Consider the following 27,673-nt stretch of genomic DNA (forward strand, 5'->3'; position numbering starts at 1 on the left):
CGAGTGTCTTCACCCCCCTCCGTGTTTCGCTACATGTCTGAACTTACACCTGCGTGGTGCGTTCAGGTACTTTCCTTCCCTCCCTGGCGAAACTGGAGACGTCACAAAATGGAGTTGACGCTCGCTACCTGACTGATTGGGAGAATTTACGGTTAGAGCACGATGTAAAGTTGTTTTTCGCACATAGTTGTGAATAAGATACAAGAAATTCAACGAGTGAATCTCGGAGGACGACAGAATGAAGACATTTTGGGCGTTGTTTATCGCCGCAGCTCTAGCGACAGGTAAGAAAGAATTTTGGCCTCAACTGGGTGGGCCCGCTTCCGCCTCAGACATCGGGGACATTTTCTTTCACTCAAATTTTTGTCCAAATTCTATTCATCAACTGCAATTTAATGCATTTTTGGGGGCTAGTCCACGAGTGGTCGGTAAACGAGTAAAACAAATTTGTTTTGTGGTTCAAAAGTCAGTTGGGTGTACAAAATGGCAGTCGGGGGACAAATATGTTTTCCCCATTAACCAGGCAATACCTGCTTGTTGTGGTGTTGGTTTTTAAAATATTTTCTATACCGCATCCAGCTCCATTTTGAAATACATCATTTCCAGCACGTCTCTTTAAAAATGAAATGATGAAACCCTTTGATAAGAAGTTATAGTAGGATCAATGAGCATCCAATTTGTCACCATGAAGTGTTTTGATTGCTGCTCAGAGTATGAAGTGATGACATCGCAGGTGACTCATGAAAATGGTGTTTCATATTTTGTGTTTAATATATCAATTCTTAAGAGAAGAGAGAAATGTGAAAGAACAACAAAAGGCATCTAAATACTTCACGTCCAAAGTTTTTGTGCAAGAGCACGTGTATGAATTATTCAAATGATTTTTATTCCGTGTCATTTCAGAGTCGGCCATGGCTGTTTCGGTCAGCAGCCCGGCAAAGCGCTACGTGGTCATCTTGTTCCAGCCCGTAACGCTCAAATGCAACTTCCAGACCACTGCCACACAACCGCCGGTGGTCACGTGGCGCTACAAGTCGTACTGCCGCGACCCAGTGCAGGCGGCGCTCAACCCCAGCAGCGCTGACAACATCCTGTCGCAGAACAACCCCAACTACGACCCCAACATCGAGTGCGCCGACAGCCAGCGCACGGTGCGAATCGTGGCCTCCAAGCAGGGCAACTCTGTCACGCTGGGCAGCGAGTACCAAGGACGCAAGATCAGCATCATCAATAGTAAGTGCATTTGCATTTTTCGGATCATGTCAAAACTAGAAGCAACCTTTCTTGTCTGCTATCGAGTGACCAATGGTTGCTTTAATCCCACCGTGGTCATATTTGTATTTCTTTTTTTCCTCCCCGCCAGATGCTGACCTGAACATTGCACAGACGGCGTGGGGCGATAGCGGTGTCTACGTGTGCTCTGTCATTTCCTCGCAGGATCTCTCAGGCAACGGAGAGGACTACACTGAGCTCATTGTCTTGGGTAAATGCCAATCAACGTCTTCTTTCTACTGGCTTTCTTTTTCTTCTGCTTTCCTTTCAACCACAAATACACTAAAAGTAATGTGTCAGGTTCGGCGAGACCCCCGTCAAACAGCTTTCGCGTAAAGTAGTTTAAATACCGTCGGATTTGTCCATGTGGTGTCGTCGGGTTTAATGGCTAAAAGGCCCCGCGGGCAGGTGTGGTCGTTTTGAGAGCGCACACGATCCAGTAATTGTGGCTTTGTCTTTCTTTCGCAGAGAGAAAGTCAAATGCTACTGACCTGCTGCCTGGCATTGACTTACTGGTTATGGAAGGTAGTACAAAAGCCCTCAGTGTGACTGCTTTGAGCGCTAGTGACATAGTCGATCAGAAGTACACATTTTCTCAACACAACGTGGCGCCAACCGTTTTAGTCCGCTTGGGGGAAAAAAGTGAAGCCAGTCAAGAAAGTTTGATCAAAGTGAAAGAATAAATTCACGGAACTAAAATACCTTCTTTTCCCGCTTTTTCCTTTTTAGTTTGTTTACGTTTGCAGCGCTGCGGTTGTGTCGTACCTCGCACGAGCCGGCTCAGCCAGTTTGTCAGGAGAGGTGTTGTTTCTCTCAGATAGGAAAGCAGACATTTGGAAATTAGCCTCGTAATCATTGAGCCTTAAAAAAAAAAGTTGGATGATTACCTTTGCCAAGCACAGCAAAGTAGCATGTGGTAGCTTTTGTCTATTTGATATACTGTTAGAGATGCACCGATCCGACTTTTTCAGTTTCGATACCGATGCCGTGGCTTTGCGTATCGGTCGATACCCGATACCGATCCGATATTATGGTTGACTTAACAAGCTACATACCTCTACATGTGGAACAGAAAAGACTAAAGGCAATGGCATCAGGCATGACTACACAGTTCATTCCTAAGACAAAATGTAACAAGATAAAGCAGATTCATGCAATGAACTATTTATTTGTAACAAAAATTGTGCAACAGCAGCAATAAAGTGTATCAGCATTTAAATTCAAGTAAATTAGGATACAAACTTCTTAAAAAAAAATATATACAAATGTTGCAGCTGAAACTGCACTGGGCAAATATAGAAAGGGTGATCAAGCACACAGTAACCAAATATTAAAATAAATAGTAAACATGTAAACATTAGGTGCCGTTCCACATCACTCATGACCTGTTGATGCTCTAAATGCTCATTTAAGCAGCAATGAGAAGTGCTCCCTGAAAACAAGCTCCGCTTAGTACTAGTACTATAACTGGCAGTACTACCACCACCCCTGGCAACATTAGCTTTGCGGACATTACAAACTGCCGTCGAGCTAGTTGGCGTGTTCAGTTTAAAGTACCTCCACACAGCTGACTCTTTCGTTCGCTCCATGTTTGCGTTTGTTTAGAAAACTCTTGTGGCATGCGGCACACGTGCTGCTGACGTATGACGTAGCCGCGTCCCGCGGCACACGTGCTGCTGACGTATGACGTAGCCCGCGTCCCAATAGATTAAGGAAAGGATCGGCTCACAGATCGGCTGCATTTTCCGATACCCGATCCATCAATTTTGTTGATATCGGGGCCGATATCCGATCCAGATATCGGATCGGTGCATCTCTATATACTGTAACTTAATTTCTCAAATATCAGCTGTGAAATTGAAATGCGGGGCACATTTGAACCATTTTAGAACCAAAACATCAGCACACACAATGTAACTTTTTCAGTTCAAGTGAGGAGTCTCTTGAACGTGACTTTGTGACTTCATTTGGCGTTGCAGGGAGCGCCGCCGCCGCCATCCATTCTTGCCGTTTGGCCATAAGATTCCTTTTTATTTTCTTGTAAACTGCAGTTGGACTTGAAATAAATGATTGTAATGGTTGCTATTCACTGTATGTATTTCTAATGTATTTAAGTTTTTGTGTGTTTTTCTTCTTTGATGTCCAGATTGGCTGCTGGTGGTGGTCGTGGTGTTGGCCTTCCTGCTGCTGCTGCTGCTGATCGGCATCTGCTGGTGTCAGTGCTGTCCCCACACGTGCTGCTGCTACGTCAGCTGCCCCTGCTGCCCCGACCGATGTTGCTGTCCGCGGGCACGTGAGTACTCGTCAAAAATCCACTTTTTGTCATTTACTCCTACACCGATAGATTCACAAACATTAACATGGCATCTCTGCTTCCGCAGTGTACGAGGCGGGGAAGGCGGTGAAGAAAGGCATGGCCAACCAGTACGCCACCGTCTACGCGCCGAGCATGTACGCCCAGCCGGCCTACAGCGGGCCACCCGTCCACCAGCCCGCTATGCCGCTGCTTCCTCTGCCCAACGGTGTCGGGGTCCCGCCCTCACAGAACGGTTACGGACGCGAGTACGACGGCGCAAGCTCTGGTAAGGGGGGAAAAAAAATAATTACAGGGAAAGTGATTACCTGTTAGTGTGTTTAAATTAATTGGAATGTCATTGTTTGTCTGGAGTGGGTCAAGGCTCCCAGGTGCCTCTGCTGCATGGCCAAGATGGCGGCGCCGGTGGCGACCATAGTAAGTCAACAGAAAGATTGTGTGAACCATGCCAAAAACGACTCTGTATTGTTGTAGTCACTGTATTTATGGAAGTACCGGCGAATATGTTTCATTTCCTCAACCAATGTCACCTCCAGCTCGGAGTGGCTATCGCATCCAGGTGGACCCTGACGGCAACGCCACGCGCGCCATTTACTACATGGAGAGAGAGCTCGCCAACCTGGACCCATCCAGACCCGCCAACTACAACCGCTGTGAGTCACTCGGTCGTGTCATTCTTGGCCTGCTAGATGATGTGAACCTAGTCTTGTTACCTGGTGAGCGTGGGTTCCAAACCGACGTCTCGTTGCCTGTTCTCAGTGGACAACGTGAGCGAGGTGACTTCGCTGCACGACAGCGCCGACCCGCGATCCCGCGGCGGTCGCGCGCAGCCGCCGGCGCTGTCCACCTTGTACGATGACGACGAGGGCATGAGCACCATCAGCAGCGTTTCGCAACACATGCGCCGCCGCCCGGACGACCCGCCGCGCCGTGGCCACATGAACGAGCGGGCCCGGGCCCGCTCCATGGACAACTTGGACGACATTGGGCGCCGCTACGGCCGTGACGACTACCAGCCGCACCGACGCCCGGACGAGCCCCGAGGCAGGAGAGGGTGAGTTGCTGCTCTTCAAGCGCGGGCAGTGTGTGGTTAGTCTGATTTGAATCATTTTCTCCTCACTTGACTTTATGGATCATTCCAATTGATTTTGAAAGTAACCACTTTTCAGGTCTGACGACGACTGGAGCAGCAGCGGCCGAGCTGGCTACGACAGAGACGAGCGCAGACGCCGCGACTACTCCCCGGATGACCATCGAAGAGGAGCAGGCGGAGGAGGGTACGGCGCCCTTCCGGGGAAGCGCAGCCGCAGTCGCGACGACCTGATGGATCTGGAGAGGGACCGGCGACCGGGCGGCGGCCGGGACAGGAGGGACGACTACGACGACAGCATCCTGAGAGAAGCCATGGAGAGGAAGAGGCTGGGGGAGCAGCAGAGGGCTCGCAGCCGGGACCGACTGGGAAGCGACGAGGCGCGTTCGGATCGAGGTCGGGCGCCGCCCACCCAGGGGCCCCCGCCCCTGCCTCGGAACCCGCCGTCGGGACCCAGCGCTTTACCGCCACCCTACAGCGACGACGAGAGCATGGCATCGTCTAAGAAAAGCAACCTGCGCACGGTAAGGGCCAACTCTGGTTGGATTCAACATCTGACACTCTTGAAGAAATACAGTCGACTCAACCCGAACAAAATCTACTCAGTAGCGCCCTCTGGAAAGAGTCAGCCAGGATTACCCCAAAACCCTTGGAGTTAACCATTATTATTCTGTTTTTCCACAGAATGGAGCTGTGAGCCGGGAGAGCCTAGTGGTGTGAGGGGAGCAAAACAGAAAGCACCGCTTCCCCAAGAAACAAGTACTTTTTTTTTTTTAAATTGTACAGTTTTCATTTTATTTTTACTGTGCTGAATTATTTGTTTTTTTTTTTTACCACTTCACTTACCAACCTTTGTTGCAAATAGAATTTAAACGTATGTAGTATGTGTGTGAGGGATGCGTGTTGCTTGTTTGTAATTTTATGAATGAAACATTGTGGCTGCCACAAGTGCCTTCAACTGTATAAAAGTGTAGATTTAGTTTTACTCAGTTTTATTTAGTTGTTATATAGCCCTAGAGGGATTTTAAGATGTACTTTTTGGAAACACTTTTTTTATCATGTACTTTGCTACTTTCTGTAAAACATTTATCAATTTCTAGAATTGTGTTGTACCGCTGACCATGAAAATGCTCGACACACGATGAAAAATGTATTTTACAAGTAACGCCTGTGTCTTGCTTGGCCATCTATGGAAAGTGACATTTTCAACCACTAGAGGCCGCCACCATCGTGCATGCCAAGAGACATTTGCTTTTAGAATATTCCCAACAAATCAAATTAAAAATATGTGTATATATACATTGTGTAAATATAATATGTGTTTCCATTTTATTTGTATTTTTTTCAAGTTTTACATCCATATTTTACTTGTTTTTCACCCCTCAGGCTGCCCTTCCCTGCCCTGTAGAGCAGTAACTTATATTCAACTTCGGCAACAGTTAAGATGTTACGTAAAGCCTTGCATCTACACTTAAAGGTTATTTCTACATTCAAAATTTCCAATTAGGAAAAATTGTTTGGCATGAGCTTCATCTACATGACATTTATGTACACTAGATTGTCATCCTACTGTAGCCTGTGAAGCAAAATGAAGCATTTTGAGTTTAAAACTGCTAGTAGGGCGTTTGAAAGTGGGAGGACTCGATGACATCACTCTGAGCGAGAGAGAGAGTGAGATGAAGACGAAGAGGAGGAGGACGCTGCCTCACATCCATCAATCCATCCCTTCTGGCTCATGAGGTAAGAGCTCTCATTTATTCCAATATATACAATCAGCTGTCGAAAGCCTCCTTATTTTCGTTTTGGCATGTTTGTAGGCTGCAATAACTTACTGTTTCATATAAATGTTACATTTCACTGATGTAGTTTCTATAACAATGCTTTATATAGTAAATACTGTATTTCCCCCACATTTTATTTTTTATAAATATATATTTGTAACATAGAATCTTGAAAATAGTGACTCGACAATGACACAAAGTGCTACAAGGAGAGCAGAAATTATTAGTATACACTGATTACTACTAAATTTCTTAAATCTTATACACACATATTGGTTGATGAGGCAAATCAATGTAATTCAAAAAATCGATATATAGCATTGTACGGCAGACCTTATTGAAAGCGCTTACATAATGGCCCGCACTCCCTAGGTTGACCACCACTGCACTTGTGCAAAACATGCACTCTTCCACACTTTAAAGGGCAAACTTTTTCTTTTGAATGGGACATTCTTCTTGTTTTCTTCCAACATTTTTCTCCTGTCAACTGGCTTCCATCCATACATAGCTCTCGTCTGCACAAGTGTCCAGAGGCACAATGGCTCCTTTCTTGGTGTGTAGTTCTGTCCAGTAAGCCCCATCGTGCTCTCACAACAAGGCTGCAAGTGAATTTGTAGCCAAACGTACTTTTAAAAATGGAAATATCACAGAGTACGTGTCAGAATCTAAGGTTTCATGCTAAGGCTACACGTTAAAGCGCTAACTAAGGGTGATCAAGAGGTGACAGGCAGAAAGTGAAAAAGGGAATTGTTTGGCTGGTGTACTCTGCGTCCACTTTCCGGTGTTGTGCCGTCCGTCCGTGTCAGGCAGGCTTGAGTCCCAGAAAGAACAAAGGCTGCTATAGTGTGTTAAGTACACTTTTGGAGTTCCTAGCGCCCCCTTGGGAATGACTGCTTTGAAGGTCAACTCATTTCAAATTGACCTTACTGCAAAAAAACATTCTATTGCGAAACCGGATCAATGTTAAGTCACAAAATTGGCAGTCTTGCATTATAAAGTCAATCACAATGCCAAAGTAAACACTGGAAATTGTTTGTCGTACGGAGCAGATCTAATAGGAGTTTGCTATCGGAAATGTTTAACAGAGTCAACATTTGAAATTGAGCAAATCTGGAAGGACGAGAATCGCTCAGGATATTTGCGAGACGCCCTTGCTCAATTTTGGCATAATTGCCCACTTAAGATTCTTTCTGGAAATTGCATAATAATAATAGCATAGTTGCCTAATTAATTGTTTGTTTGACAAAAACAAAACACAAGAAATCCCGCAAACGAGAAGGCCTCGTTGCTAAACCTTTGTAGATAACCGTGACTGAAAATCTATACAGACATAAAAGGGGAAAAGAAAAACATTTTTAGCGAGTTATTTAGGCTAACATAATGCTAGATTGATCGGGCTTTATCAATACAAACTAAAACGTGGCTAATAATATAAATCACGGAGCTCAGTAATAATCTGTGTTTGACGCAGGTGCCCTTCGAACCTGCATCATTTCTTTTCTTAACTAATTATATTTCAATTTCATCTTTTGAATTAAAAAAGTGAACTCCATTCAAATGTTCTCTTTACTTTTTCCATCAGGAAATCAATCATGTCACTAAACAAACAATGAAGTGCCTTGGTAGCGGTATTAACAAGACGGCGCCACGTAGCTTGGCATTAACACACTATAGGCAAAGGAACAGTGCGTCCCTTTGTGGCCAATGTCCGAGGCACGGGGCGAACAATGGCGCCACACTGAAGGAGCGATTGTCATACAGTTAGGGGGAAGGGGGGGCTGACGCGGGGGTCACGGTGGTGGGCGTGCGGATGGCGTCGGGGGGCCGAGGCGGGCCGCCCCGGGGCTTGGTACAGAGAGTGGCGCCAGGCTTCTTTGCGTGACAGCGTGACAGGGAAAGAACTCGCCTCCAGTGCACAGGTATCTGTCCACCGTTTATGTCTGTGTTCCGAGTCACCTTTCGACTTTGTTTGGTGTCGGTGTGATGCTAGGCAGAAGACCTTGTATACTGCATTCCATGTCTGCTCTGTGCAATTTCGCCTCTGTCCTGCTAGGCTTGAACTCTTTTACTGTGTTTATCATTCATCCGTCAACAAACAAAAACATTTTTGACCATTTCCCATGCATTTGCAAACAGATGCCGGGTCAACAATGATTGATGCTGGTCTGGTCTGCATCATATGCAGTATCGATGCAGAAATCCAGTTGGACCTTTTTGAAGTCAAAGTCAGAATTGCTTCAGAAGTGGCTCCTGATAGAAATTCTTCCCATTCCGTTCCTGGGGCGTCTGCTTGCTTGGCGCCATTTTTTGTTTGTATTTACTCACGTGTGTCGAAGCGGATACCCCCCTTTGGTTCCGAGCGGAAGGCAACGTTCCCAAACGGCTGCGGAGGCCCGCGGATCGCCATCTGCCCATTGGCAACTCGATTCTTGTTATGCGCTTTTCTGCCAAATACGGCTCGGATGCTCTGGATGGCCACGCTTTACGAAAACACACTCAAAATCACCATCTAGTCAGTCTGTCGGTGCTTCTCAAAGCTTTTACACCAAGCGCCACTTGAAAAATATTTTGTTTTCCAAGTAGCACTCCTTACGAATACCTGGATAGCATTGCTGGTTTCGTTAGCCCATCTATGACATTTCCGACGACGTGGCGGTATTCCCATTCATTTCAACCCAATTTAGTTCTACCCCGATCAGATGACACACCTTCTGTCGTCTAAAGATAGACAAAACAGTGTTTGGTCCTCGCCAACAATGCAAAACTGACATTTTGACTCATTCACCGTGGATTTCCCCAAATATAACCACGGCAAAGTAAACAGACTCGCCTTGTCTTATCTACATACCGGGCTAGCAGCTTTCGCTGTAGCACCTCGAGTGATTGGACACTGGCACCGCTCAGTATTTGTGTGTGTGGGGGAGAGTCGTCATGCTTGAAGACCATCTGCTGCTCTTGGTGTATTTTTTAGCCTGGGTGGGGGTGCGAGGGGCTCTTAGCTTGCGTCACGGCCCGGCAGCAAACTGCACGCTGTGAGCGGGCCTGTTGCGGAGAAGAAAAAAAAAAAATTCCTCCAGTTATGCCGTGGTGCACAATGGCACTCCAGTGTTTGTGCCCACAAGGTCTTCATTCTCTCGCACCCTCCGCAAAGTCCCTTTCAAGTCCACTGATGGGAGGTAGTCACAATGAAAATGTTCTTCTTGGCACAAGAGCAATTCCATATGTTGAAGTATATTTTATCATCCACCAATCCAGCCATTTTCTGGCTGTACTATCAGAGCCATAAAAAGCCTGATGTCGTCAATGTTCGCTATCCAACTTGGATTTTTATCATTTCATGTCGACTTTGAGATTGTGAGATGGTGTGGTAATGTCCCACTTGGCACTGGCTTCATTGTCAGGACAATGGCGGCTACAAAAGCCACAGGGGAAGAATGAAGAGGAAGGTCACATAGCTGCGCAACCCACGAGCGTGCTAGCGCGTCTTACGCTAACACGCGTGTAGCGTAGGCGGGAAGCGGCATGCCGCATGCTAATACTCCCGGCACTCAGCATTCCCGTCGTCCTCGTAGTTTACTCGACCTTATATGTTTGATTTATGAGCCACTCGCTCAACTAAGCCTTGATTTGGACCAGTATTTATCTGCAACTTATAAATAACATGAAGTTAGCCCACCCATATGCAAACTAAGCAGAAGATCTGACTCCGTCACTCTTCCAAACGTTCCTCAACATACCGTACAAATAACAAGCTCTGCATTCTGCCCACACTTCATATGTTGCCTTAATGTGACTCAGTCAAATGAAAAAGAATTGTAGAACACTATTCATCATGTCCATCACATAATGTTCTAACGGCTTTCTCTCTGGCAGTTCCTCTGCCCTCTAGAATTCCAACATCTCAGAGTGGTCAAGCGTGGACGCCGAACAAGAGGCCGGTGAGAGAAGGAGCAGGAGCCTGGCGCTGAGGCTGGTATGAGGCAAGTGGTTTGTACGAGGAAAGCGTATGTTCTCGTTTGTCCATTCGTCGCTCAATGAGGCCATTGTGAAGGCTGGCGGGGGGGGGGGGGCTCACCGCCTTTCGGCCTCGACTCACTCGACCGGCTCTCCGCCTTTTGTCCCGGTGCAGATGGCGTAGCTTGACGCAGTTTCGGGATTGTGTGGATCCGGATATCTCAGGGGGGCGGATTTGATCCGTTTTACCCCATTGGAATGTAATAAAACACTTTTTAAAGTGTTTCTTGATGCCCGTTCTCACTCGTTCGCAGGGAAGGAGAAAATCATTCTCAACGTCATTGTGTTTTTAGCAACAGCTAATATAGTAGCCCGGGCGGGCCTTGTTGATCCGAGCTCAACATGGCCAAATCCACTCTCAGGCCTGCCATCTGTACACAGCGGCTGCCACAGAACGACTCACTTTTGACAATATGGGACTATATTTCCCGCAGAAATGTTGTAAGGCGCGTCAGCGGTCCGCAGAGCACAGACGGCGTCAGTAATCCACACAAAGCTGATGTGATGCGTCGACAGTGCGAGGCTTTCATTGAGCGGGTTTACGCCATGATGACGAGTGACTTCACTGATGCTAGCGTTTTTCCTTCTTTGCCATTACAGACTCAATGGCTATGGCCACTATGATGTCATGTTGTGCGCCAAGCTCTATCAGTGATATAGTATTTTTATAACAAAAAATGTGGGATTCATGTTAAATCCTTAACTGATGGGAAAAGACCTCTCCATCGCCGTTGTATATTGAATTGTCTGTGATTTGAACATATTACCTCTATTTTTGTAGAGAAGAAGGTTGTCAAGCCATCTGGGTGTGAGCAAACACCCACCAGTGGATCCCCTTTTCCTGTGAAACAGCTCTTTGCTTTGAATCATCACAATTCCCAAAGGTATGGCAAGATATCACCAAAGCTTCAGAAACGTGAGTGTGAGATGGCGGAAGTGACTCACGCCGGTGACATTTGCAATGTATTTTTCTCTCACATGGTGATGATGCACGTGTTAAAACTAACAGGCTACGTATTTGTGTGTTCCAGAGGTGTGGAGTGGACGCCATGTGGTGCGTGACGCTGTTCTTATCGCTACTGCTAATCATCAATGGTAAGAAATGCTTTGAAAGTCAAAACGCTCAAGAATATCGTTTTCTTGTGTTCAGGGGTCACGTGACCTGATTAGTCAGACTCGCGTAGTCATTTTCAGGCACAATTAATGTTGACCTTTAGCCCCAGAAAGTGAGCTGCCACTTCGCATTTATCATCAAATGCCAGTTCCATTAATTGCCACTTGAGGGCAGCAGTGAGTGACACGTGCCAACACATCGTATATATTTCAGATGTCAGCTCCCAGTGGAACGTTTGGGTGCCGCGGGACATCTCGGCTATGACCAACACCTGCGTGGTCATCCAGTGCACCTTCATGTACCCGTCGGGCGTCAGGCCGTACCGCGGCGTCCACGGCATCTGGTACTACGGCCAGCCCTACCCGCAGCTCTTCCCGCCGGTGGTGTTCAAGACCCGCACGGACGTGGTGCACGAGAGCTACAAGGGTCGCACCAGGATGCTGGGTGACCTTCAGCAGAAGAATTGCACGCTGCTCATCAACAATGTCGCACCGGAGCACTCTGGGAGATACTACTTTCGCGCTGATCTCGGCGGGGCCAACGTGTACACCTTCCCGGATTTTGCCGATCTTAAAGTTCTGGGTAAGACGCACATAATCGATTGATGATTAAGGATAGAGATGAATGTATCACCACATCAAGTCAAAGCGTAATGCTCTTCTTCCACTAGATCAACCCAACATCGACGTTCCCGATGAGATCGTGAGCGACGAGACCCTGACGCTGACTTGCTACGCCCCCGACAACTGCCCCGACATGAACCCCGAGATCCAGTGGATGTACACGGATTACCTGCCCGACCCCGAATTCAGCTCCGACTACACTGAGGAGGGCAACACCGCCGTGCAATCCAGCACATTGGTGTTCACCCCCAGGCCGGTGCACAATGGCCAGCTGCTGGGCTGCAGGGTGTACTACCCCAACACCACGCTGGTCTATGAAAGGCTGGTCTCTCTGGACATCAAATGTAAGTATGAAACTGACAACGGATTTCCCTGCAATTGCGCTTATCAATTGTGGATTGCACTCATGAACATTTTTGGGGGGACATGGAAAGATCATTTAATGAGGTGCTCTTCTATGAATTTAAGCCAAAAATAGTTCTCTTTGTGGCACGCGCAATGTTTCCTGAGAAACACCTCTTTCTGTAATGCTTAAAAATGCCACAAGATGGCACCAAAGTTCCCAGTAGGAATTTGGTTCAAGGACGTACTCTAGTGTTTTGCACTTGAGACAGCAAAAAGAGAAGAAAATTCCTGTTTTGCAGCACTCATAAATCAAGTGACCATCCATAGACAAAACATACACCATTTTAGGTCATTTCACTCATGAGTATGTACTATAATATCAGTGTCTGATCAAGGGCAACATTGGCTTTGTGTCCAACCAGACGCTCCGCGTTCAGTGTGGGTGAACGTCTCCTCGGAGGTGATGGAAGGCAGCTCGGTGAGCCTACACTGTGAAGTGGACAGTAACCCGCCTGCCAGGATTTCCTGGAAGTTTGGAGACCAGGAACTGCTGTGGGACACTGCGTCCAACCTGTCGCTCACATTAGATGACGTGACGCCGGCAGAGGAGGGCGTCTACACCTGCATTGGCGACAACGGCTACGGCGCCATGAATACGTCACTCTACTTAGCCGTCAAGTGTGAGTTTTGTTGCCTCCTGTTCAATTCCTCAGCAAGAACAGAGGCCTGATTTGTTGACATTTTCCAAGGTCAATCTGACCTGCCGCCAACTTTCTGTTCCCAGACCCTCCCCGCGAACCTATCGTCAACGACTCCTTGACTGTGCAGGAGGGCTCCTCGCTGATGCTGCACTGCAGCACTCAGGGAAGCCCGCCGCCTACCCTCACCTGGCTAAAGGACGGCGAACTGGTGGGCACCATCACCGCTGATGAGTTGTCCGTGCTGGAGCTTGAGGACATCACACCGCAGGGTGACGGCCAATACCGCTGCCTGGCTGAGAACGAGCACGGCCGTGCCAGCAGCTCCCTGAACATCACTGTGGAGTGTGAGTAGAAAAATGGTTGGTTTTCCTAGGATGTATTCTGGGGAACAGTTAGCACTTAGCGCTAACTGGGTAATTCCACGCCCTGCTAGATGCTCCAATCCTTCTGGACGAGTCCAAATGCACAGTAGTGCGGGAGGGCGTGCAATGCGTCTGCATGGCTTCGGGGAACCCCGAGCCCACCATCGAGTTTTACCTGCCCGACTTGAACATCACCATCAACGAGACGGAGGGCCGCTACAACTTCTACACGCACACGGACGGCCAGACGTCCACGGGCATGATCAAACTGCGAGAGAAGGGCGAGCGGGCCAGCAACGGCGGCCCCGCCGTCAACGTCCACTGCAGCATCTCCAACATGTACGGCAGAGAAAGCGTTCTCCTGGAGCTACAGCAAGAGAGTGAGTAGTACACTTTCACTTTCTTTCAATGGGGGAATTTGATTCATTCTGTCTCGCTTTCCAGAGAAGTACCTCATGGCCGTTATTGTGGGCACAATCGGCGGCGTGGCGGTCATCGCCTTCATCATCGCGGCAGTGAGATACGTGGGCCAAAACAATAAGAAGTGAGTACCGGAGGATAAACCACACGAGATGTAAAACAAAAGGAAATCCAAGGAAACACTTAAGCCTCGTCATCCATTCTAAAACGCACTGACGCGACTTGTGTGAAAGAGTGATTGGCGGGGATGTGAGTATCAAAACCTTGGATGTCTGCTTCCTGGTTGAGGGGTTGAAAAACATCCGAAGGGGTGTCACGGTAAAGGCCTTCAAATTTCTCAGTACACTCGTGTTTTTTTTGGGCAGACCGTGACAGCCCTTATCTGTTTACTATTCTGCAGGCATGATTCCCTGCTCTTACACAGCTTTTGTATCCTTCACGCAACCTTTTCTTAAAAAACAAAAAAAAACTAAATTGCTTTATTCGGACCCTGCCTCAAATTAAAAAAAAAAAATCACCATTGAGAATTTCCCCTCTGCGACTAACGGCATAACCACATCACCCAGCCAGCGTAACCCGACGGCACTTGTCCTTTTAAAATGGATGCCCAGGCTTTGCATTTTAGCGTCGAGGTCCGAGTCTGATCATGTGACTCCGCCCCTCCCCTCCATCCCAGAGAGAATGGCCTCCCTAGGCAGGACGTGGTCCTGGAGAACCCCGCTTTGTACTACAGCGCAGTCAAGAAGGACAAACAAAATCTGAGGAAGAAAGTGGTGAGACATGCCGATGACTCTCACGATGACGCGAAGTAAGATGTTAAGTCAAACTAGTTGTCGTCGTCATTGTCGCCCGCCCCCGGCCCGCTTTACACGTGGCGAGAGCTCTCACCCCAACCATGAACCTTTTGGAAAGGCACTGTTTTTCTCTTGCTTTCATCGCTTCTCTGCGTTTTATTCTCCCCCTTCTTCTGTCTGTGTTTTCTCTCCCTTAACTCCTGCACAGCTTAAGACAGAGCTGTTGGGCTCAAAGTTTAACTCCATTCTAGAGGAGAGCACGGTAAGGTTCCTTAGTCACAGCGATCCGCACATCCTGGCATAGCCGCTTTTGTATTCTGTACGCCGTTTTGGGTTGATTTTCCACGCCAAAGTGTCGTCTGCATGGCTGCCTCATCGCTAACTTCCATCCTTGCCCGCCTAACATGTCTCAAGTCTCCTTGTCCCACCAATAACTATTAACGTCTTGATGTTGCATGCAATACCCAGTAGTCATTTGGTAGTCTTCTGGCGAATATACACACAAAATGGTGCTTCGAATTAAACAGATTAAAGATACAAAACATAGATTTGTTCTTGGGAATTTCTCATAAAGTATGCTTTTGTAATGTATCTTTAAAATGGAATCATTTTTTCTCAAATGATGTTTTTTATTGGAATAATCCAATTTTATTTTTATGTTATGATAGAATAAAGTTCATCAGTCTATAAAAATGGATCCAAATGTTCAAATTGCCATTTTGCAAGCAAAACGTCAAATGCCCACTCCAACCAAAAAAAGTAAAAAAAAAAAAATTTTTTTTTTTGTGCCACAGGGAGAAGACGGGGATTTCCAACCTGCAAGCTCTTTGGCAAGCTTTGAGAGGCGAGAGCTAAACTACGCCGCTCTGGAGCTGGGTGGGTCCAGGGATGGAGCGCCGGGGAGGGGGGACGACAGCAGCAGCAGTTACGCAGAAATCAAAGCCAAATGAATCGCGATCCTTCCCTGATGCCTCGGCCACGCGAGACGCAGTTGCAGTTTTCCCCCTTGAAATAGTCTGATTTTTTGACGTGTAATATTATAAAGCTTTTTTTTTTTAGACAGCGTAAATAACATGAAAAATGTTTTTATGCAGAAGAAATTGTTGAGAAATTTTAGTAAATAATGATGAAATAAGAATTTTTAAAGTCACAATCTTGTGTTGTCACACTCCGTAAAAAAAAAAAAAAAAAAAGATCCCATAGCGTTCCACACCTGGTCTCTACCGTTTTGTTTGCGTCATTGTCACTGCGTCTGCTGCCAGTCAAAGCATGAGGGAAAGGGCAAACTGTCTTTTATTTTATTTTGTGACATGTTTAATGTCATTCGAGGGTTTCCTCCCACGCAAGATCAAAAGGGTCATAAATTAAATGACAATTTTTTCAAGGAAAAGAAGCTAAACTGCTATGACCTTTTCAGGCCTCTGTATTTCATTTCTTTTGCCTGATAGGGTAAAGACGGAACCTTGCGTCAGTATTTTTTATTGTATTTAACGTGTACAGTAAACAAAATGGTTGCCGTCTCCTTTAAGAGTCTTTAAAAACGTCCCGAAATGTAATCAAGTCAGTATTTGAGTGTAAATTGTTCTTTTTGTATTCCACCGCATTGTCTGGAACGCTGGGTTCTCTGACTGATGGGAAAAACGCAAGACTTTTAGAGTGTTCTCTCGTTTTGACAATGTGTGCGCCTGTTTGTGTAAATGTGTTCAAAGTGCTGAAAGACGATGGCTTTTTGGGCGTTGTGTGGATGTTCTCATAATGTTGCATCCGAAGTTTATGTTGTCAGAGATAGTTGAAATAATAACACACTATAGCAATGCTAAACTAAGAGCCTAATTTGATAACCATGGTGTCGATAACATATTAATGAGTGGGATGCCAGTACAAACAATACAAAGTTTCCAAAATTGCGCCAAACATTACAGTTATTGACCATATACTACATGTTGTGTAATTATGGCCTGTCAAATATTAAAGGGATACCCCAGTTGTCAATTAGTCGTCTTTTTCCACTGAAACTCAAAACTCGCAGTATATTTTTTATTTTTGTCACTTAGTGCAGGGAGGCCATAAAGTAATGAAATAAGAAATAGGGCTGTCACTATTGAATTATTTGTCCTAGTAATGGACTCAAAGTGACAGGAGTCATGTGAAATGGAGAGGAAGAGTCAAAAAGCCATGTCAGTGACAGAAGGACAACGCTAACCTCAAGACTGAAGACTGACTGCCTTTGAAAAGCTAAGTGCCAGCAACCACCAAGCATGAACATTTTCAAATGAGTCAAGCCAATTTGCTCATAAAAAAACAAAGACTTGCATTCCAGTTGATTCATTTATTGGACAGAAGAGCAGTTTGACATTTTTTATTTACTTTTATTTTTATTGACTATTTCCTTGGCAGCTTTGATGATATTTGTAACACTTTATTGAACATCGAATATCACAAACTATGAAAGGACCGAAATAGAATACGCAACTATAGGGCATTGGCGCCCTCTGCGGGAAACATGTTGTACTGCACCTACCCCACTCTTGCTGTGTCAAAAACGCAACATGCAGTACATTTGGAAAATATGTTGGCGTCTAGATGTTCAGATAGACGACGTGGAACCTCAACTCTAGTAGTTTGGACATCGGCTTTTGCGTGGAAAACATACAAGACTTGACTTGTCACTGACGCAGTCGATTTTGCGTTTCAAACAAATATTCAATTCAAATATTGTTTTCCTTTCAACAATTCCAAGATCTCATTACTGTAGCATCGGAGTGCTCTCAGTTCCCGCCGCCCCTGCAGGCAGCACTTTTGAGAAAGTATGCATGTCCAACATGATGCTACAATATGTTTGTAATGTAATTGTAATTTAACACAATTATCAAGACAAAAAACAAGTAAAGCTCTGAAGTACGTGGCTCGTCCACTTGGAGGCGCTATCTTGCAAACTTGGAGAAAACAAGCCTGCAAACAATCCATCATTATTTGTTCATTTTTCAGCTTTAAAAATAGTGAATAGTGCAGCAGAAATCAATACAACATGCACACCGAGTGAATGTCATTTACTACGTACTTCAAGAAAAGAGGCAGAACAATTAAAAACACAGTTAGGGGGGGGGGGAGCAGAATAGAAATTCATTAAAAAAAAATCGTATTGTAAAGTTCATATTTCGTCACATCGTTATTGAACGTTAATGATATTAAGTCGATGACATGAGTTTTGAAAGGTAAAAATCGGATTGTCGGTATTTTTAAAAACAAGAAGCTTTTGCGCATGTCATTGACATCAACACAAAAATACAAACCATTCAGAACATGTGCCCAATGCAAACCTGTCTTTCTAAAGATGACAATGTTTCGCTCAATAATTTAACAACAGCTTTGTCCTAATATTTGATTTATTCGACAGCAAGATAGGCACATAAGCAGAATCATAAAAATATAGAAAATGACATTTCAAAATCGTTGGAGTATTAAATCGAAGAAAAAGGAATAGAACAGCAAAGAATGATAACGTAGCTTCTACTTGTCTGGCAATATAAAGAGAACATTCGTATTGAGATGAAAAAAATAAAAAGATAAGAATATCATCCACATTTTAATATGAATGTTGTTTTCAAATAATTAATGAACTCAAATTAAAAATACTTTGTCAGACAAAAACTCAGTTATACAAATTCTTATTCATAAAAGAAAGAAAAAAAGTAATTCCTAAAAATAAATTATACTAAAACAAATAAACAAAGAGGGGCGCATTTTTTGTAAAGTAATAAATCCTTAAAGTAAGTTGAAACGAAATGTCTATTGTGAGCATCTTGGTGATTGATTGGAATGATGCTAAAATGCCTCAATAAAGCATTGATGTGATTTAGCGAAGCAGGCGCGCGCGCCCGCGCCCGCCCGCGCAGGTGGGGATGAAGAACGCAATCGAAGAAGGTGCGTTCGAGGAGATCTGTCGGCCTGAGCTGAAGGGGCGGGCCTTCTGTTTCTTTGCATTGTCTTACTTTTTTTGGGCTGCGAGTGCGGTGAGTGCGGTGAGCACCCCAACCCCCTTGCCTTCCACCAACCCCTCATTGTTTCACAAGCACGGACCAACCCCTGCCTCCCCCTTTTTTGTTTACCCCCCCCCCCCCTCCCTTCTGCTTTCTCCCGTTGCGCCGCTCTCCTTCACTTTTTGCGCGATATAGTGGCGACGACGGACGGCTTGCGTGGATTGCTGCGTGTGCATGCGTGGGTGCTCTCATCTTTTCACGCAGAGGACGAGATATGGGCTCCGTTTCCAACCAGGAATTCTCAGGTCGAGTATCAACCCATTTGTGCGCTGCTTAATTGATTAATTGAGCCTATTTATTCATTTTGGCGGGGTGGGGGTCAGCAAACGATTTTTATTTTATTTTAAATTATGTCCGTGTAATTGTTTTTTTTTGTTTTTTTAGGGGGTTGCAAGGCGGACGAAGACGAGGGCCCCAGCCCGGCCGAGGAGGACTCGGAGACCCTCCAGGGCCAGGGTTTGTGCAAGTGGTTCAACGTGCGCATGGGCTTCGGCTTCCTGTCCATGACGAGCCGGGACGGCGTGCAGCTGGACGAGCCCGTGGATGTCTTCGTACATCAGGTAAATTCCACGCAAAAATAATAATAAATCACACATGCTTAAAAAATACAACCAGAGAATATTTTAGTTTCGCAAAATATACGAAAATCACGAAATTGTGTTTTTGGGGGGGGGGGGGTTTGGGATTTTTTTCCGTTTTTTTTTTTTTTTTTTGGTGTGGTGGTAATGGAGCTGGGGGTTGGTGTCAAGCTCCGTGAGTGTCGTTCCCACCCCCAGTAGGGGGGGAACACGTGGAAGCATGGTTCAAGCCCAGATGCTGGCTTTCCAAAGTCATTTTATTCCCATTTTCAGATCATGGATTTGCAAATGTGTGTGTTGTGTAACATAAGTTAGAATCTATATTAGCTATACAATCAAAAATAGGAAGCTGAATCTGTTGTTTTTATCATTCCAGATTGTTCAGAGCTTTTTCAAATAGTTTCTGCATCCAAAGGTGAAATGCCTTTGATCCCATGTCAATGAATATATTCTCTAAATCTGTCAAGTGCTTTTGGCTTTTTCTGGAATTTTTAAATGAATGTCCAATGCCTTGCAGAAGTGCTGGATTTCTTTTGTTTGTTCATGAAAATTATGCTCTATGCTGCAAAATAACAAACAGTATACTATCAAATGTTCACAAATTGGATATAGAAAATGATGCCAGACTGAAGTTTGGAGGCCTTCCATCTCAAACAACACTAACAAAAAGGAAATACTTTTAGAATGACTTTTAAATGGACTTACATGAGCTTATCATAAATGTTTCCATGCAAAAACTTCACAATTATTATTTTCTTATTTTGCAATATCTGCATCTCCTAATAAATTACATCTTTGAAAAACCAATTGACACATTAGGCATTATTTTCCATCCCATAAAAAGTCAATTTTTCATTCCAAGTTTAATTTTTTCTGGACATTTTAGGAAAACTTAAACATCCCAAATGATTAAACATTCACGGTGAAATTCTCAAATCTTCCCACTTAAAAGCTTTGAAATATTGACTGCCCTTCCGTATTTCCGATTCCAAGCCTTCCAATTTCATTCCACTTCCTCCTCTTTTTTTTTTCTTTTTTTCTCTCCACCATCTACATTTCAAGCAATCCCATTGGTCGGGGCCACTTTGATTCTTTCACTCCATCATTCACTTGTGTACATTAATGAGGTGTCTTTCTTTTTATATCAGGCAGACTAGCACAGGTATTAAAAAAAAAAAGAGAGAGAGAGATGTGAGGATGACGAGTGCCCCCCCCCCCAGACACGCACGCACGCACGCACGCACGCACGCGTACACACATGCACGCGCACACAGTCACACTGCCTCCGGTGCAGCGTGATAAGATAAAGACTTAGCATGTGAATGAAAGGAGCGCCTGCTCGCTGCCTCATTCACTTCAAGGTTCCTGTCGTAAATTCTTTCAACCCCCACAAACCCGAATCCACGCAAGTGTGGGCTAAAAAAAAGGAAAAAAATACGAATTGCCATTAAATGTAATGAATCGCTGCATTTTTTTTTTTTTTTATATCGGTTTAATTATTGCTATTGGAGGCAATGTAAACCTGAAATTCTATTACCCAACCCAATTTTATTTATAAAAGAAAACAGTTGAGCAACAGTGAGGTTAAAACAAAAGAATATTAAATGTGATTCAGACAGAGATGAAGTTAAAAAAAAAAACTAATTATAATGCAATGAATCCCAACATAAGCTTTAATGTTTTGTTTTCATATAGAATAACCTGACACGAAATTCTTAAAAATAGAGCCACAAATTATTATTAAAAAATCAAGTAAATCTGAGCATATTTTTACTTTATTAAACCTAAAACTAAATTTAAAAAAAGACACAGATGCTTATCAAATGTAATGAATCAGCACATAATGGCGCTCGAGTGACTTTATAAAACCTTAAATTGAATTCCAAAAAATGTAATCTATTAAACTACGAAACAGAAAACTGTGCAGATAAAAAAGGCTTGCGTGTTGCGCGCCTTATGTTATGATAGCAAACAATAGCAATATCATCTTTGCATGAGTGAGCTACAAAGGGCAAATTAATCCAATTAAATACAATCTTTGCACCAGTGAGCTAGAAAGGGCCAATTAATTAATTGAATCCAAAGGATTAAACGCGTCCCGATTTGGGGAAGTTGACTTTTACGTGACCTGTCTCAATCATCAGGGTCATTACAAAGTGCAGCTCAAGTTGAAGCTTGCAGCCAATGGCCAACAATCCCATTTGCGTGTGTGGAGGCGCACGTGGCAGTGATGGATTCTGAAAGGTTATGGAAACATAAAAAAAAATAATAATAATAAAAAAAGAGCGCGAGAGAGAGAGAGAGACAGACAGGCTCGGGCTGTAAAATTAGTAGCCGCGTGTCACAGAAAGTCAACTCCCAGGATCCATTGGGCCTTTTGTGCAGGTGGACAATGGGGCCATACATGTGAATGGGGCGCCCCTCCACGCGTGACCGAGTCCCTCTTTGTCTCATGGACAGTTGCCCACTCAAGCCTCTGATGTCTTCCTCGGCCGTTACGGAACTAAACTCCAGAGTAGTTTTACTGTAAGGACCAAAAAAAAATAGGATGCAAAAAGTCCAAGTCAATCTTCCTGTTGATGGCCGCTAGTTTCACACGTGGGAGAGGAAGTGGGGTAATGAGCAGCTTCTGGTTTGCTCACGTAGCACTTTGCAATTTGCAAGCTTCCCAATGTGATCGTAATGAGTCAACCAAGCTGATTCCAATTTGGCAAAATCTGGAGAATTTTCCAGAATTTTAAGGCTTCAATATATTTTATGATTGTAGTATATTTGAGAGAAAAACATTCTGTATTGTCTGCTTAGCCTAATGCTAACATGGCTAGTAATTCCTGCCTCCTATTTAGCAAACGACTGTTCTTTGGCAATTTCTCTTGAAATATATTCTGAACGTTTGAGCAAATTCTGGTGTGGGCGCTAGTTTGGCGAGGGAGGCCTCAGCGGAAGGTTTTGATCTACCGAGAGATTTTTGAATTTATTGCTTGCAACTTCCAAAAGTTGTTTGCCTTTTTATCCTAATCGTTAGCAGTCTTTCTATGGAATCTCTCACGTGTTTGACTTGAACGGAACTTTTTTTTTTTATTATTGTCATTTGATTAATTCACTGCCCCCGCCACCTCCTTTTCCGGCACGCGTCGTCACACAAACCCCGAAATCAAATCGCAAATCAAAATGTTGCGGGCTTCCGCAGGGTGGGCTGTTTATTCGGGGTGGGGAGGGAGGGAGGGAGGAGGTTAGGGTTAATCAAAGGAAGACATCACTCAAACCAACACCACCCCCCACCCATCCACCCTACCCTAAAACTTTTAATCTTGTTCGTCTTTGTGCCCAACAACCATCCAAGGAATGTCATTCTGATCGACCCCACACACACACACACACACACACACACACCCACACACACACACCCTTGCCTTGCCTTCCCACCCCACCCCCATCCCCTTTAGATTCGAGCAGTGGTCAGTGTTAGCCGAGTGGGGGGCTGCAGTGTGGAATGCTGTTCCTCCATCCAGAGAGCGAGGTGGGGGGGATGGGTTGAAGGTTACCCACATCAGGTTGACCATTGGGGTGGGGGGGGTCATTAAGCAATACCGCTGAGTGTATGTTGGAGAAGTAATTCTATTCTTAAAGTACAAGTACTTGCTAAAAAAAGACGAAGATTGAGTCATTGTTTCTTCTCCAGAGCAAGTTACACATGGACGGCTTCCGCAGCCTGAAGGAAGGCGAAGCTGTGGAGTTTACCTTCAAAAAGTCCCCCAAAGGGCTGGAGTCCCAGCGGGTCACGGGCCCCGGTGGGATCCACTGCGTGGGCAGCGAGCGCAGACCCAAAGGCAAGAAAGTCCAGAAGCGACGCTCCAAAGGAGATCGGTAAGCAAATGGAGTGAAGTCAAACGGCAAAATATCATTCTGAACTTTGCTGACGCAACTCGGCATTAGAAAGTGTTACTTTAAGATAATATCGATTTGGAAACAAAGCCGTGAGCAAGCCAAAGTAACCGTTGCCTCTGCGCAACCCCCCTTGGGCCCCCCCCCCCGCCCTCATTTGCATGGGCAGAGGTTTGACATGTGAACCTGGATCAATGACTGTTTAAATTTGGAGAATCCCCACCCCCCACCCCGGCCAGCCCAACAGCAAAAGCCTTAACCAAACAAAAATGTCCGTTCATTTCAAATATTTGTGATTTTTGTGGTTGGTGAGCCGATCCCAAAGACTGCACGGATGTGGCTCATGTTTTGTGTAGCTCACAAGAACTGCATGGATGTGGCTCATGTTTTGTGTTGCGCTCCTCTCTGAATATCATTAAGGCGCCGGCCGGCCGGCCGGCCGGGGGTTAGAGGTGTATCACCTTCACCCTGCTGTCATTTGTGATTAGAGCCACCGAGCAGTCGGTGTGAGAGTGGAGATCGGTACGGTTTGTGCGCTTCGGTGGCGTGAATCCATTGATAAGATATCGTTCGCCCCTTCGCACTATTTTGTATCAGTACTATTCCGCGCTTCATTTTTAGTTTTTTTTTCTTTTCAGCTTGACCAAAATAACTAAAATATACGTTTGGGCCTTAGGTCTAGGTTCTGATTATTATTATTTTTTAAATGAAGTCCACATTTCCACAGGGGAGTAAAGAAAGTTTTTTTTTTCCCGAGCCTGAGCAAAATAAAAATATATGTTTGGGCCTTAGGTTTAGGTTCTGATTATTAATTTTGAAATAAAGTCCACATTTCCGCAGGGGAGTAAAAGAAAGCGCTGTCCGTTTAATTGATAACAGATGCGAGAGGCAAGGCAAGCGGGTGAAAGGTCGGTGTTGCCATGGGAACAATGTAGGAGTAAATGCAAGCAAAGCGCTGTGGTGCTGGGTAAGGGGTCAGGGTTCAGAGGTCATTACTGCCGCCCTCCCGGACAAAGGAGCACTTCCCTTTGGCGCTCCTGACGACGGATGCTGATTCAAGGGCGGTGCCGTGACGCCGCGGGTTTAGACGCCCGTACGCCGTCCTCAACGGGCAAAAGCAGCTCGTTTGTTTCAACTTCAATGGTGCAAAGGGGATGACCCCCTCCCGGTACCAAGTGACCACCCCACCCCACGCCCACCATCCATCTGTCCTACACGCGTGGTCTTTCTATAGATTTTCTGTCCATTTCCACCCGTGCCCTCTCCTCTCGGCTGTAACGCTGCTGGCATCGTATTGGACCTTGAGTTCAAAGAACGAGATCAAATCGTCTCTTTTAATTCAAATGGATTCAGTTACATAAAAATGTCCGTCAAAATAATTGTTTGACGTCAAACTGTTATTGTAGATTAAATGTATTGAATTCCATTTGAAAAAGAACCAAATTGTATTGCCTTCAAATATTCGTGATAGCTTTCACTTTGCCCTCCAAAAACTACAATTAGAAATAATTTGCTGTCTGATGAGGCTGCCATGATATAATAAGTAACCTGCGGAGGTATGTTGAAATTGATGCCATCTGTGACCTGATATGCCCCCATCAGATGTACAGTCGAGATGAAATGGCGCCCTCTTGTGGCGAGTAACAGTCTTTTAATCCGGTCATATTGCGGGAAAAACTTCATTCCACTTCTGATGTCATTTTCAAGAACTCATATTTATATAGTACATATATATAATTATTTTTATATATTTATCTTTTTTTTAAGAAGGTGGGGATTTTTTTTGTGAAAATATCTTTTGAAAAATGCTGTAATACGTAACCATTTTTTTAATGATCCTTTATGCCACTGTAATGTAATGGAAGATTCATAGTAATTCAGTGAAACATAGCGTACTTTCCCCATATTAAGGGGATTCACTATAACAATGAGAGCTTTGAACTGATGCACGATCCTGATATACTTGCAGGTGCTACAACTGCGGCGGTCTGGACCACCACGCCAAAGAGTGCAAGTTGCCGCCTCAGCCTAAAAAGTGCCACTTCTGCCAGAGCATCGATCACATGGTGGCCAACTGTCCAATCAAAGCACAGCAGCCCTCGCCGGCTTCTCAGGGAAAGCCGTCCGCCCTGAAGGTCAACGAGGAGGAGAAAGGTGGACACGCCTCCACCCCGCCACCGCCACCTCCTCAAGAGGCCTCCGAATAGGCCTAGCGGAGGTATTTTGTGTTTTTTCTTTTTTTTTTTTTTTTCCTTTCCTTGGAAGGTGGGCAGTATTGGTTAGCACAGAGGCCAATCAAACTGCTTCGACTGAGGAATCGCCTCCAGTCTGAAGCTTCTTTTGGAACTACCTCAGGTCAAAACAAGTTTTCTCAAGAAGAATGTTGCTGATTTGTTTTTTCATATTTTTTTTAATTTGTTGGTATCGCTTACACTCAGGAATACTGCTGTATTATTGCACTCTTTCCAATAGTGAGAATCACTGATGATGTTTCAAGACCTTCACTTCCGGGCGGCAAAAACTTCGACAAACCCTCATGTCGGTTGTATCGTACACATTTTTACAACATTCACTCAATTGGTTCTGATTGAGTCGCTTTAAATTTATTTATTTTTTTGAAGAAATGAAAATGATAAACCTCATCGGCAGTAATCAATCACTTTTTGCCACCCGGAAGTACCCTGGCGCCTTTTGTTTATGATGAAAAGTAGGGCCCGACTGATTAATCGGCCAGCAGACTTAATTGGCCGATATTAGCTCTTCAAAAAAAAGTCAAAAATCGGACGATTTTTGATTTTTTTTTTCTCTCTATTGTGAAGTTAAACAAATGTTAAAAGACAAAAGATTGTAAAATGGTCAATCTTCACGCTTATAATTAGCATCTACATTGTTAGCATTAAGGGACCAAAAACGTTATTTTATTCATTATACTTGCGTTTTATTAATCGGCCAAATAATCGGTTATTAGAATTTTGCTCTGCTAAATATTAAAATTGACAAGGGCTTAGAAAAAGAAAGAAAGAAAAAAAAACCAATGCCAAGTCTTAAGGAAAACATCTGTCGGAGATGATCGGATAGATTATCCTGCTAAGTTTTTCTTGACCTCGCCTCTTCTGAGACCGTTCTAGCTCATTTTGTTTTTCAATTTCAGTCGGTCAGTCGCTGCGGTCACGTGACTCACTCTAGCCCACTTACTTCTCCAACGACTCGTACACCTGCCTGATAAGTGTGAAGCTTTTTGGGCTTTTGTCACAAGCTTTTTTACGGCAGGGTGGTGTGACATAGCATATGCTACATAATTAGCAAAACCACACCCAAAAAAAAAAAAAAATCAACCTTCATACCTCACTTTGGATAGAATTCCAATAAATTTTGTCTCCAATCAGAGTTACCAAAGGCATATACGTTCCATCATCAGTACTATTAAGCGCACACGAGAGCATGACGACGCTGCATCCATCACTTCCGATTGTAGTTACTGAGGTCTTCAGCTAGCGCTCCTCTTGCTACTTGAAAACAAAGCGCACACTGTGATGTTACCAGTGGGATGGCTGGTGTTTTTTTTTTATTCCCTAACCCTTCTTCCCTATTTTAGTGTGTTTTTTTTAAGATCCAAAGTGATCATTATTTGAGACACCACCCTCCCAAGTGTTGGGTCATCTGTGCTGGAAACAGCCAAGCCTGCGCCGAGGAGCCCGTACGTCGTACTAGCTAGCTAAATCGGCGCTATACTCCCGTTTTACAGGAGACGCCGACGCTCTCAATTAATATATAATATGTAAAATTATTCTTTTTTTTTTTTTAAAGAGAGAGAGAGAGAAAAATAATCATGCTACGTATTTATTTTCATCCAGAATTAGGCGTTCCAACACTCAGGTAACTTAATCGGTGCCCTTTGATTATCGAGTTCAGCACAGTAGAAAATCGAGATGGACATAATCATTGGTGTTCGATGGGTTAAATGTGTCAAATTGGACCCATGCTAATAAGAAACTGGCATGGAAGTAGGAGTTCAGAACATTCAGAGACATTCAAGTTGATGAATTTATCCCTCATTGTCCATCAAGTTTACTGCCCATGTCGTGTATGAATTAACTATTCAGCATCAGCAACGTACAGAATGTAATTTACGGGTATGTAGTATTTTTAAAAATTTGCTCTGGTTTTTTTTTCCTCAAATCATTTTGTTAAGCTTCTATATATCTATGCCAAAACCAATGCAATGTGCACTAATGATGTGTCAGATGCATTTTTTTTTATCAATATATATTCAGGTTAGCCTCTTTAGAATTACCTCTCCTTTTATATATGTTTTAGTTATTTGATTCACGCGCTCGTTG

The 27,673-nt window shown here is 44.5% G+C and overlaps 3 protein-coding genes across 11 annotated transcripts; all 3 read left to right on the forward strand.

Moving 5' to 3' along the window:
- The first annotated feature begins 57 nt into the window (after positions 1–57).
- lsr (lipolysis stimulated lipoprotein receptor) lies at positions 58–5,986 on the forward strand. 3 transcript variants are annotated; one of them, XM_037274764.1, is made up of 11 exons: positions 58–284; positions 904–1,233; positions 1,364–1,483; positions 1,741–1,797; positions 3,419–3,565; positions 3,654–3,854; positions 3,941–4,003; positions 4,123–4,239; positions 4,346–4,640; positions 4,756–5,200; positions 5,361–5,986. In XM_037274764.1, the coding sequence occupies exons 1-11, from the start codon at positions 239–241 to the stop codon at positions 5,394–5,396; spliced, it is 1,857 nt and encodes a 618-aa protein (XP_037130659.1). In that variant the 5' UTR covers positions 58–238; the 3' UTR covers positions 5,397–5,986. The 3 variants fall into 3 exon arrangements, with proteins under 3 accessions (XP_037130659.1, XP_037130661.1, XP_037130662.1); XM_037274766.1 differs by having other exon boundaries at positions 3,944–4,003; XM_037274767.1 differs by lacking the exon at positions 1,741–1,797 and having other exon boundaries at positions 5,361–5,975.
- Positions 5,987–6,352: 366 nt separating this feature from the next.
- On the forward strand, positions 6,353–16,822 carry mag (myelin associated glycoprotein). Of its 7 annotated transcripts, none has more exons than XM_037274758.1 (13): positions 6,353–6,416; positions 10,331–10,437; positions 11,253–11,352; positions 11,501–11,566; positions 11,799–12,167; positions 12,256–12,552; positions 12,976–13,233; positions 13,338–13,598; positions 13,688–13,996; positions 14,061–14,160; positions 14,713–14,809; positions 15,039–15,092; positions 15,625–16,822. In XM_037274758.1, exons 4-13 carry the CDS (start codon positions 11,521–11,523, stop codon positions 15,778–15,780), a joined length of 1,947 nt encoding a protein of 648 aa, XP_037130653.1. In that variant the 5' UTR covers positions 6,353–6,416; positions 10,331–10,437; positions 11,253–11,352; positions 11,501–11,520; the 3' UTR covers positions 15,781–16,822. The 7 variants fall into 7 exon arrangements, with proteins under 7 accessions (XP_037130653.1, XP_037130655.1, XP_037130652.1 ...); XM_037274760.1 differs by having other exon boundaries at positions 10,331–10,430; XM_037274757.1 differs by lacking the exon at positions 6,353–6,416 and adding an exon at positions 8,267–8,376.
- Positions 16,823–19,250: 2,428 nt separating this feature from the next.
- si:ch1073-284b18.2 (protein lin-28 homolog A) lies at positions 19,251–25,774 on the forward strand (the record flags this gene model as incomplete). The annotated part of the gene is made up of 3 exons (XM_037273019.1): positions 19,251–19,430; positions 23,131–23,315; positions 25,303–25,774. Coding segments are annotated over 3 exons (603 nt in total), but the record flags the coding sequence as incomplete, so codon positions are not given.
- Between the last annotated feature and the right edge of the window lie 1,899 nt (positions 25,775–27,673).

The sequence above is a fragment of the Syngnathus acus genome, chromosome 16, assembly GCF_901709675.1.
Source record: "Syngnathus acus chromosome 16, fSynAcu1.2, whole genome shotgun sequence".
In the NCBI taxonomy this organism is placed as follows: Eukaryota; Metazoa; Chordata; class Actinopteri; order Syngnathiformes; family Syngnathidae; genus Syngnathus; species Syngnathus acus.